The 11,953-nt window shown below is 51.5% G+C and overlaps 1 protein-coding gene across 1 annotated transcript; it reads right to left on the bottom strand.

The window, feature by feature from the left end:
- Positions 1–4,488: 4,488 nt before the first annotated feature.
- Positions 4,489–11,649, bottom strand: AWN (sperm associated AWN protein). Its single transcript, NM_213829.2, has 5 exons — positions 11,575–11,649; positions 8,930–8,959; positions 7,771–7,906; positions 5,874–6,061; positions 4,489–4,771 (listed from the first exon to the last, which is right to left on the bottom strand). The coding sequence occupies exons 1-5, from the start codon at positions 11,618–11,620 to the stop codon at positions 4,707–4,709; spliced, it is 465 nt and encodes a 154-aa protein (NP_998994.2). The 5' UTR covers positions 11,621–11,649; the 3' UTR covers positions 4,489–4,706.
- Positions 11,650–11,953: the final 304 nt, after the last annotated feature.

Raw genomic sequence — 11,953 nt, 5'->3', positions numbered from 1 at the left:
AACTGTTTACCATGAATTGTTTTCTCTAGGTAGATGCCAGGGGGGACCCGCATAACTCGCCCATCGAGACTAGAGGAGCTGTATTTGCCAACCACATCCCTAAAAGGAGCTGCCCACATGACGGAAAATTCAGGTAAAATTGAGGAGTGGGAAAGATGAATGGATCTTTCTGCAGGAAAAACAAACAAACAAAAAACATACCCTTTGTTTTGTCCTCAGAAACAAGATGCTTCTTCTTTTTCCACCCCCCCCCCACCCTGGAAAATGAACTTGTTTTTATTAATGAATGACATTCTGAATCTTTTTGCTTTAGGTACATATAAAAAATGAAATGAAAGACCATATATTTTTAGGTGATCCATATGGCTTTAATGAAAATATTCTAGACTTACATCTGTAAGATAGTTAACATCTACCCAGAAATGAATTGAACCCATAATATTAAAGAATTAAAGTACCGCCTGTGGAGTACATGGTTTCATCTGAATTAATTTAAATTACTGAAATGTATTTGAGGGCAAAGATACAATGACTTGTTTTCTCACTGGTGAATAAAACAAGAAAAAAACTCTGGAGTTCCGGTTGTGGCTCAGCGGGTTAAGAACCAGACTAGTATCCATGAGAATGTGGGTTCAATCTGTGCTCTTGCTCAATGGGTTAGGATCTGGCATTGCCAGTGGCAGCGTAGGTCACAGATGTGGCTTGTATCTGCTGATGCCGTGGCTATGGTGTAGGCCGGCAGCTGCAGCTCTGATTCTACCCCTAGCCTGGGAACTTCCATATGCGGCTGGTATGCCGAAAGAAAGAAAGAAAGAAAGAAAGAAAGAAAGAAAGAAAGAAAGAAAGAAAGAAAGAAAGAAAGAAAGAAAGAAAGAAAGAAAGAAAGAAAGGAAGGAAGCAAGGAAGGAAGGAAAGGAAGGCAGGCAGGCAGGAAGGAAGGAAGGAAGGAAGGAAGCAAGGAAGGAAGGAAAGAAAGAAAGAAAGAAAGAAAGAAAGAAAGAAAGAAAGAAAGAAAGAAAGAAAGGAAAGAAAGAAAGAAAAGAAAGAAAGAAAAATTCTGCTTAGAGATTTACTGCAGAGATTTCCTGGGAAATAGACCATCCATGGTGGTAAGCATTATTATTTATATAATTTGTTCAGGACAACCAGTTATGATAGAGTGTCCAGTTTCCCTTGGTGAATTGTCTATTTTATTTTCTTTTTAAAAATTATATATATAGGAGTTCCCGTTGTGGCGCAGTGGTTAACGAATCCAACTAGGAACCATGAGGTTGAGGGTTCGGTCCCTGCCCTTTCCCAGTGGGTTAACGATCCGGCCGTGGGCTGTGGGGTAGGTTGCAGATGCGGCTCAGATCCCGCGTTGCTGTGGCTCTGGCGTAGGCCAGCGGCTACAGCTCCGATTAGACCCCTAGCCTGGGAACCTCCATATGCCGCGGAAGCGGCCCAAAGAAATAGCAAAAAGACCAAAAAAAAAAATTATATATATATATATTTCTTTATTAAAGTGTAGTTGATTTACAATGTTTTGCCAATTTCTGCTGTACAGCAAAGTGACCCAGTCATCCATAGTATACATTCCTTTTCTCAGATCATCCCCCATCATGTTCCATCCTAAGAGACTGGACCTACTTCCCTTTGCTGTTCTATCCTAAGAGCTACCCGTGAGAATGTAGCTGCTGCTCCTTGGTTTCTGCTGCTCCTCCCCTGGCAGATGGGTGGGAAGACAGGTACATGGCTCCAGCAGCCAAGCTCGTCCTCCAAGACCAGGGCCAGAGGCACACGTGGTGTCCGTCTCCGTCGAGGGTGAGACAAGGAGCTGGTAGCCTTCTCCTCGTCCTGGGGAGGTCCCTCCACTTCTCTCTCTGGCCCTCAGAGCCCCTCTGCTCTTAACCCCTGATCTCCCTCCTTCATCCGCACTTGGCCACAAGCTGTTTCCTGCTAATGGGAGTGAGCCAGCCATTGAGGATACATCCAACAGGAACACACTTATGGTGACTTTTCTGTACAAGTTTTGCTGTTGATCCCACCTGAGCCTTCTCAGAGGCAAGGATGGGAAGACCCAAGCATCTTTGGAAAGGGAAAGGGCCAATGCAGAGAAATTTGCAGAAGAGTCCGTCCACCTGAACTCTCCGGAAATCACGTAACACACAGGAAGTGCCCAGCGCCTTCAACCTCAGCCTCTTCTTCTGTGTTTCACAATCTTGATTCTTGCCCTTACTGTCTTTTTTAAGTTTACACTGGCAAAGTCTGCACTGAGAGTCTAAATCCTGTTTTTGCGGCTGCCTTCTGTAAGGTGGGGGTACATCCGAGTCACTTAGTGTAGGTCCTGACCCCATGGTACTTCTGGAGGGACAGGGCCCCTGGGCACACAGATGGCATCATCATTCTCAGCATTTGCTATGGGCTGTGTTTGGCTAAACCTGCAGTTGACGGAAATGTGACTCCCGTGTTAACATCTGCCAAGACTGGGAGAGCCGTCCAGGACCTTGCCGGAGCACTGAAAAATGCATCTGTATCCCTGCATCCATTCACTTATTCATTCATTAAAGAAGTACAACTTGGAGTTCCTGCTGTGGCTCAGTAGGTTAAGAACCCAACTAGTATATGTGAAGATGTGGGTTCAGTCCCTGGCCTCGCTCAGTGGGTTAAGGATCCAGCGTTGTCGTGAGCTGTGGTGTAGGCCAGTAGCTATAGCTCCGATTCGACCCCTAGCCTGGGAACTTCCATGTGCTGCAAATGTGGCCGTAAAAAACAGAAAAAAAAAAAAAAGAAGAATTACAACTAGGATCCCAAAGCTTAGAGTATCATCAAGCAGATGATAGATGATACTGTACTTAACCCACCTAGAGATTTACACGAGGCAAGTGAAGAGGCGGAAGGACAGAGGCTGGTCCACCGAGAGTCGGGAGGATGGGGAGGTGGAGTCGGCCCTTCAGCTCAACCTGATGCCCTGATGGGGACCCCAAGCCCTGGGCAGCTGAGTCTGGAAGTGTTGGAAGGATGACTTCCTGGCAGAGGGGACAGGGTGAGCAAAGGCACGAACCTGCCCAGCAGTCTGCTGTGTCCCAAACTCAGTGTGTGGTGGCTCAGCACTGAGAGGGGGCAGAGGGGAGAAGAGGTTAGAAGGGGAGGGGGGAGGCTGGGTTTGGGGGGGAGATTTTATAAAATGATGCCAAGTGGGTAAATTGTATCCTGAAGGTGGGATCCATTGAGGGGCTTTCAACAGGAAGGGCAGATGGAGTCCGACAGTGTTGCGATGCCTGGGCTGGTGGTGGAGGGTGAACTGGAGACCAAGAAGGAATCTTTCCTAGAGTCTGCAACCATATTAGCAAAGAAAACCCACCTCCAGAGAACTCACTTGAGGAAAAGAAATCCCACTGTGACTTCCTGCTTTGGCCTCTTTGGGGTGGTCCAGACACAGGTCGTGTTGTTCCCAGCCCAGGATTTTGTGAAGAGGCCACTACAGTACCAGACTCTCCAAACTTTAAAAAAGAACATGGAGACAGCTGAGGTCAATTCCAGTCCTGTGGGGGCTGTGCCATTCGTGAAGCCGGTGTCATTTTGATCCTTTTACCTCTCAATCTGATGATATGCAACAGTGAAAACCTGAGTCTGATGACTCCACAAACACTGTGGGCTTAATGTTTTGCTCTTTTTTTTTTTTTTTTTTTTTTTAGGGCTGCCCCTGCATCACATCGAAACTCCCAGACTAGGGTTGAATTAGAGCTTCTGCTGCTGGCCACAGCCACAGCAACATAGGATCTGAGCTGCATCTGTGACCTACACCACTGCTCATGGTAACACTGGATCCTCAACCCACTGAGCAGGGCCAGGGATTAAATTGCATCTTCTTGGATACTAGTTGGTTTTGTTACCGCTGAGGAATGACAGGAACTCCTATGTTTTACCCTTTCCAGAACTTTTTAAGATACACTGATGTAGTATAATTTATGGTTGGATGATGGGAATCAGAAGAAATAGAACATATCTCAACAAATTTTTTTTTTTTTTTTTTTTTTTTTTTTTTGCGCTTTAAGGCTTCACCTGCAGCATACGGAGGTTCCCAGGCTAGGAGTCTACTTGGAGCTACAGCTGTCAGCCTACACCACAGCTACAGCAACGCTGGATCCTTAACCCACTGAGTCAGGCCAGGGATCAAACCCTCAACCTCATGGTTCCTAGTTGGATTCGTTTCTGCTGTGCCACATGGGAACTCCTCAACAAATACTCTTTAGCACCAACCACGTTGCCGGAAAGTTTAGCATGAAACCAGGTCAACGTCTCCTTTCTGTGTCTGTAGAGGGATTTTTTGGGCAGGTGAGAGAAATAGTAAATAGACAGCCCTCCTGTGTCAACATAGACCCCAGACAATGAGACTCCCTCTGATTGTAAAAACCTTCAGAAGGGGTTTCACCTGCTCGCTGTGATGCCTGAGGCTCCAGCACAGTGGCATGAGAATTTTCCAATGAAAGATAAAGAAATCCAGACTCAGCAAAAGACACTTTATTCAAAATGATTATAGCCATAAGTAGAATGATCCAACCAGAAGATTGGCAAGGATCTAAAGCTCAGATGTAAAATGTAGCCCTTTGCAGGGAAGAGATGGGAAGCTGGGAAGGATGGAGGAGACAGACAGGGACGAGAGGATGTGATCAGACAGGTGACTGGATGTCTGTCCTTGTGGCCAGCTGATTCTGGAAGAGTCTTCAAGGGATGTTTTTCTCTGTAGCAATGATTGTCTGCCGTTCAAAGTAAGGAAAAGGTAAGGGGCCTGTGGGGAGGAGAGAAGCTTAACTGGAGTTTTGTTCGGCCAATTAAATAAGCATTTTCTTCCAATTGATAAATGAGGGATAAGTTCAGCTACTCATTGGTGAGAGAAAGAAACAATTTTAAGGGCCTGTGTCTGGTTTGCCCTAATATATATAGAGAGAGATATATAGATATGTAGCTATATGTATAAATATTTATATACTGAACATTTATATACATTTCATGTAGTAAAGTACATATCTATTCTATTATACCTACCTGATACATATATGTACATTCTGCATAGCATGCTATGTATAATACCCATTTAAATAAATACCCTACATATATATACACAATGCAATACTACTCAGCCATAAAAAAGAATGACATAATGCCATTTGCAGCAACATGGATGGAGCTAGAGAATCTCATCCTGAGTGAAATGAGCCAGAAAGGCAAAGACAAATACCATATGATATCACTTATAACTGGAATCTAATATCCAGCACAAATGAACATCTCCTCAGAAAAGAAAATCATGGACTTGGAGATGAGACTTGTGGCTGCCTGATGGGAGGGAGAGGGAGTGGGAGGGATCGGGAGCTTGGGCTTATCAGACACAACCTAGAATAGATTTACAAGGAGATCCTGCTGAATAGCATTGAGAACTATGTCTAGATACTCATGTTGCAACAGAAGAAAGGCTGGGGGGAAAATGTAATTGTAATGTATACATGTAAGGATAACCTGACCCCCTTGCTGTACAGGGGGAAAATAAAAAATAAATAAATAAATAAATACCCTACAAAAAATGAAGGGATCATAATAAAATGGAGAGAAAGATTTTGCATTTTGAGAGTGTATGCCAAACAAGCGACCTTCTCAAAGAATTTTTAATATATGTCTCCCCAGCCACAAGATCGGGAGATGCAGAGAGGATGAGATAAAACAGCTGTATGTATTTGGAGAGACAGGGTCATCCTGAAATCTCTCATTCCTCCCAACCCAGGGACCCTCACCCTTATTTCAGGGTCAGGGGCACAGCCTCATGCCCATCCCCCACACAGCCAGGCAGGAACAGGGGAGGGCCCACGATCTGGTCCCGATGCCCGGCCACTTACCTTCTGGATCAGCATAGTAATATATGTGGAAGGGAGAGGCACGCTGGCCTGATGTCCTGAGGTACTTGATGGTGGCGATGTTGGAAGAAGATCGAAACACAAGACTTATGCCTCCGCAAATCTTCCCAATGATCTCAGATCCTGGGGGTCCATCGAGGAGTTCCACGTACTCCTTCCCGCAGCTGAGGCTGGTGGGAGAGGGAAAGGCAGCATCAGCATTTGGGATCCTGGTCCCTCCTGCAGGCAGCCGCCCCCTCCTGGGACTCGACACAGTCACACCCCTCTGCTCAGCAGACCTTCCAGGCCTGGTGCCTCCAGAGAAGGAGAGTCAGCCTTCGGAAGAGGGGACAGTCGCCCAGGACCCTCCCGCCTCCCCCTGAGGACTTGCCTCCACCTGGGCTTGCAGGGGACTCCCACATCCCCTGGGCAGCCCCACTTATGGCTCAGGGAAGCCCACGCAGGACGCTGGGATCGGGAGTCACTGTCCCTCAGGCCACTTGAGTGTCACAACACAGCCCACCCCATGGAGCGTTTCCTTGGGTAACAGCCACTGTGTCAGGTGAGGCCCACACATGACAAGGGACATTCTCTGCTTATTCCTCCCTGCATCCTGGGCACATGGGGCCCAGCCCCCCAGCTTGGCCTCCAGGACCAGCAGAGGCGAGAGGGGCGTCCACCTCCACGTCCTTGGGCCAAGTGCACGTGGATTGTCACCCTCCTGCTCAGGCCTCCCGTCTCTGTCTCCTGCCCCTCAGCCCTGACCCCAGCCTGTCATCCTCACTTAGCCACCAGCGTGTCCCCCACACAGGAGGGGCCCGGGCCTCTCTGGGCTAAAGCAGGACACGGCAGGGACGTCTCACCAGGACACACACTTGGCAGACTTTATGCCACTTTGCTCTGGGACAGACTGATTCCTTCCTTGGAGCCAAGGACAGACAGATCCAAAATCAGTCTTTGCAAAAGTCCACTGGACAATAAGAGGAAGTTTTCAGAATAAACCGTCCCTCTGCCCCTTCTAGAAATGGTGACCTCATGGGTGTGGTCTGGGGAGACGGTCTCAGCCCTGCTGTGAGGCAGCATCTCTAGTTGTCCTCATGCTGCCGAGCAGCCCCTGAGCCTGGTGGGGGTCCTGCCGTGTGGAAGGGCTGGACGGGCAGGACCCTCAGTCACAGATAAGATCGCCCGACTCCGCTGCCACCGTGGCCAGTGTCAGTCACGCTGCGGTGAGTAGAAATGCACCTCCCAAGTTAAAATCTATGCAGACCAACCTGCTGTAGAGACGTTGTAACTATGGCTGCTCTGGCAAGACCTTCTGTGGCCGTATCATTTCATTCACTCTTTGAACCCGTTATCCACGCTTTCATTTATTCCTTCACTTAACAGTTAAGAAAACAGACCCACTTTCTCTTAGGTACAAACTCAGACATGGGCAGGAGTGATATGATGCTGTGAATTCCACCCCAGGTTTGGCATGGGGTCAGGGATGGGGACACATCAGAGACAGATCTGTCCTCCTGTGCACGGAGTCAGAAAAGGGGTATCGGGTGTGATGGAAAGTTCAGTCCTCAGGTGCAGTCATGAAACAGGAAATGAGGCCTCTAAGCAGCAGGCAGGTGAGTCCGGAAGAGGTGGGGGATGATTCCAGGCCGAGGGTGCGATGACTCAGCTCAGAGAGGGTGGGGGAGGGGAAGAGGTGAGAAGGGAGCGGGGGGATCCAGGGGTGTCATGAGGGCTGGGAAGTCCATGTAAGGAGAGCAAACTTTATCCAGCGGGCAGAGCCATTGAAGGGTGTCCAGGGGGAGAGGAAGGGAGTCAGGATGTGTGTGGATGAGTGTGAGCCACCCCTTCCCGTAAAACAACAACATCAGCCAAGGAGACTCACACCCTGAGCACTCACTTGAGAGGCGGTATTGCCAGAACAACATGGAAGTGTGGTTTCACCTTGATCGTCCAGACACAGTCCTTTTGGGGCCCATCAGAGTTGAAAATCTTCCCAGGAGGGTCTCTGAGGACCCCGCCACAGGAACGAGACCCTGCAAGAGAAGAGAGGATGCTTGGAGCCCAGAAAGAGCGCAGGCCCTGGGGGCTGTGCCATCCCCTGCACCCTCATTGACTGTTATAACTTCCTAGTTCCTGAAACCACAGGTGAACATCCAGGATCAAAGCCTGATAACTCATAAAAAGATGTGTTTTTTGTTTGTTTCAGTATTTTAAAAAAAATTAACAGCCCCATACCCATCATGACCATTTATTCTGACCACTGTGACAGGAAATTCAACACGTCTTCAGGAAACCATTCATTGACTCAACAATGTCCTGGATCAGAGGTGAGCCTATGGAGACAGAGCCCTCAGCCCGGCCCCCTGCAGGGCATCCTCCTGCAGCCTGAGAAAGAGCAGGAAGCGGGTCTCCAGCCCCAAAGGACCCTGACCTCTCAGAGCCTGAGCCCCACTCGCTGTGGGGACCTGCACGGAGGGGCTGCAGCGCCTGCTCAGCGATGCCCCAGCTCACATCTGGGAGTGAGGAGACAGAGGGCACTGCCCCAGGCCTGGGGCCCCTGCGGAGCTCAGGCGCTGAGGGGCTCAGCCAGGTCTGGACCTGGGACCCCAGATGCACCCCCACTCTGCCTCCTCCTGCCCCAACAGGAGACGCCCCCGCCCTCTGCCCTGACCCCTCACCATGACCCCTGTCCTCTCCCTCGAGGTCCCATTTCTGACCCTGAATGTGGTGCCGCCCCTCGGCCTCCTGAGTCCAGCCACTTGGGGGGCTCCCTCCCCCGTGACGCCTGCGCTGTGGAGACCAGGCTCCTTCTCCTTTCCCTCTGAGCTGCTGCTGGCTCGGGAGGGGGGCAGGTCGGGGTCTTCAGAGGCCTGGGGAAGTGGGCTTAGGGATGGTTAAGACCGAAGCAGACTGTTAGGTGGGGAAAACCACGGTCTTTTGGCCAAATGGGTTCCTGGTACATTGGATTCCCTTGTGGAGCAGCCGTGTGTGTTCCAGCTCCGAGCACATCTCTGTGTGAGGAGGGGACGTGGGGACGTAACGTTGTCAGCACTTACTTCTGTTCCATGCACCTGAAACCAGTGTGGCTGAAAGACACCAAAACAGAAAAACACCATGACAACAGGCAGTTACCGACGGGTCAGATCAGAGAATGCAAAATGCACACCGCTGTGCAAGGACCCGAGCGCCAGGGATGGGGCTGAGCAGGAGGAGCCGTCACTGTCCTCATCCCGGGGACCGGCCTGGTCTCACAGGGGAAGGGCGGGCAGGGGGTCTGGGCCTCGGCTGGCAGAGACCCGCTCATTCAGCTGTGGTCTCCTCATCTCACGTTTCCTTCAATGGAACCTCGATGGATGTTCCTTCTCTGGAGCCACAGTCAGAAAAGTCAGCTCAGGAGGGTGACCGACTTGTCCCATGAGCCCGGGAATTTCCTGGTCTCAGCACCCGTGGTCTCCTCTCCCAAAATCCCAGACGGCTGGTTGCCCTCAAAGAACCTATTTCTTGTGTATTCTTTGAGACCAACGAAGAATTGAGGTTGGCGTAAACACCTTGAATTTGCAGCTGAGGAGGCATGGAACCATCTGAGTGTGTGGAAGGGTCACTGTATCATGGACGTGCGTTAGGTGCTTGGATCAAGGTCATGACTGCCTCACATGGCCTACGAGGGCTCCCTGCACTGTGGCCTGTGTTGACAGGTGGGCAGAGATGCCCCTGGGTCACAACCCTGCGGGCATGAGAGCTGGATGGCTTTGGAAAATTTATTTACTTTCCCTAAGCCTCAGTCCATTCATCTGTAAAATGGGAATTTAGTAGTAACTGGCTCCTTGGGTTCCAGGTAAGAATCCACACGTACACGGCTCAGTGCCCAGCCTGGTGGGGACTCTCCACTCAGTTACTGGCCATTGTGAAATTTTAAGACATTCATTTTATGTCATAAACTGGGTGACATTTCTTTCTTTTTAGGGCCACACCCATGGCCTATGGAGGTTCCCAGGTTAGGGGTCGAAGCAGAGTTACAGCTGCTGACCTACACCGTAGCCACAGAAATGCAGGATCTGAGCTGTGTCTATGACCTACACCACGGCTCACGGCAACGCCGGATCCTTAACCCACTGAGCAAGGCCAGGGATTGAACTCAAGTCCTCATGGATACTAGTCAGATTCATTACCTGTGAGCCACGCCGGGAACTCCCTGGATGATATTTCTTTCCTCAGTAAATTAGGAATCAACAAATGCCCTGAAAACAATTCTATATCTTTCAACCACAGCAGTGGGAGCCCATCTCCAGCTGTCCCTCCTGGGCCCTGAGGCTGCACTGGTCCTTTGGGAACGAAAAAATACATCTCCTCGTAACCGCGGTGTCCATTAAATCTGCTTGCAAATTATGAATCAAGGTTTTACGGTAAGCAGGCCTCTAGGGCAGAATCCAAAACTTCCCTGTCACTTTAGAAGGCATCTCTGGATGGACCCTCATCTACAGTGAACTCCTCTGCCGAGACCCCTAGGACCAGGCTTCAAAACAGAGAAAACAGGGCTGCTTGAATGGGTACAGGGCACCACACTCCAAATATGCCACCTTTGCGTACTGATGATTTGAACTGAAGACGCTTGAGGAACAGCAGGCGCAGGAAGAGCTCTGATGGACCCACTGCTCCCTACAAGCTACCCACAGACTTGCCCAGGAGATCAGCCCTCCCTGTACCAGGGGGAGAGGCAGGTCCTCAGCCCAGGAGCCTGGGATGGAGGCCGACAGGGACCTGAGCTCACACCTGCCCTTCCCCTTGGCCCTCATGGCTCCTGTCACCACCCACAGTCCTCTGCCTGAGAGGAGAGGACAGGGACAGGGAGGAGGAGGACAGCCTGGGAAGGAGGCAGCCCCTGAGCTGAGTGCAAAGGGCAAAGGTGAGCGGGGCGGGGTGGGGGGGAGTGAGGACAGATGAGAAGAGGCGCCTGAGCAGAAAAGGGGGCAGAGGATGAGGGGGGACAGAACTGCACAGAGAGCAGCAGGGAGCCGCAGACAGACGCTTCCCTGAAGAATGGGCACCCGTGCCCCTCCCAGCATCCACAATCAGAGCGGGTCTCCCTGGGGGGGTCCGGGCAGTCCCAGTGCCCAGCCCCCTGCAGGGGAGGGACTGTCCCTGTCAGCACAGCCTCAGCCCCTGCTGGGAGCTGCTGCTTCCTGCTCTTCATTCCTCAGCATGTCTTGCTGCCAAGTCTCATCCTAGGGCAGAGGCAGAGCACCTCCAGCTGCCAGGGGCTTCTCCAGGGCCCCACTTCCCCCTCGGATGCCCTCTGCCCTCAGGTCAAGCCAGGGTCCCCCCTCCAGCACCCACACAGTCACCCCACTGAGAACACCCCAAAGCCCAAGCCCCTCTGCTTCACCTCCTCATCCAGGTCGGGGCTGAGCCCTGGCTGCCCCCCAGGGCATCCTGGGACTTGTGCTAAGGCAGGAGGGAGGGGGCAGGGAGGAAAGGGAGGCAAGGACAGGGGGCCTAGAAAGGGTTTCCAAACCCAGGGTCATGGCCAGGCTGTTGGCCCCCTCCTCCCCACTCAGCATGAGGCAGGCGTCTTGTTGGAGGGGCGTGCCTTGCAGACTGTCACCCCCAGAGCTTCTGGGTCTGCACCAAGCACCTTGCACAGACCCCCTGAGCTGCAGAGGAAGCAGAGAGGGGCCAGGAGCAAGGGCGGGGCCCGCCTCACCTGTACTGAGCAGCAAGGCCCAGAGGATGGCGCTGCCCAGCTTCATCTCAGCAGCCTGGCCCCAGCCTCAGCAGTGAGCCTGGCCCTGGAGGCTGGGGCTATATAGCCCAGCCGCTGCAACCTGATCTCCTCCCTCCCCCTGGGGCCCAGGCCAGCAGGGCTGCAGGGGCTGAGGCGCTGGGGGCCTTGGCTTGCTCAGAGGGAGGGGTGCCTGCTCAGCACCCTGGCCTTTCTCAGACCCTCTCTGGGTCCTTCCCCACCTAGACTGGGATATGACGCCTGCTTTCTTCTCTTCTTGTCCCCTTTTTGTCATCCCGGATTAAGGGTGACAAGCTGATCACCGATGATAGGTGTTTGGGGAGCCACCCTGCCTGGGGTT

This window comes from Sus scrofa, chromosome 14, assembly GCF_054392235.1.
Source record: "Sus scrofa isolate SSC_HxYL_T2T_F1_AM1 chromosome 14, Sscrofa_HxYL_maternal_Yorkshire_Landrace_v2.0, whole genome shotgun sequence".
In the NCBI taxonomy this organism is placed as follows: domain Eukaryota; kingdom Metazoa; phylum Chordata; class Mammalia; order Artiodactyla; family Suidae; genus Sus; species Sus scrofa.
The sequence above is the reverse complement of the archived record's forward strand: the minus strand, read 5'-3'. Positions and strand labels throughout refer to the sequence as shown.

Excerpts from the sequence above, each read along its gene's own strand:
- AWN (NM_213829.2), bottom strand. The coding sequence starts at position 11,620 with ATGAAGCTGGGCAGCGCCATCCTCTGGGCCTTGCTGCTCAGTACAG. Across the intron at positions 8,960-11,574 it reads GGCCTTGCTGCTCAGTACAG|CCACACTGGTTTCAGGTGCA; the intron begins GTGAGGCGGGCC and ends GGTGTCTTTCAG. Across the intron at positions 4,772-5,873 it reads TTACTATGCTGATCCAGAAG|GCCCCTTACCTTTTCCTTAC; the intron begins GTAAGTGGCCGG and ends TCCTCCCCACAG.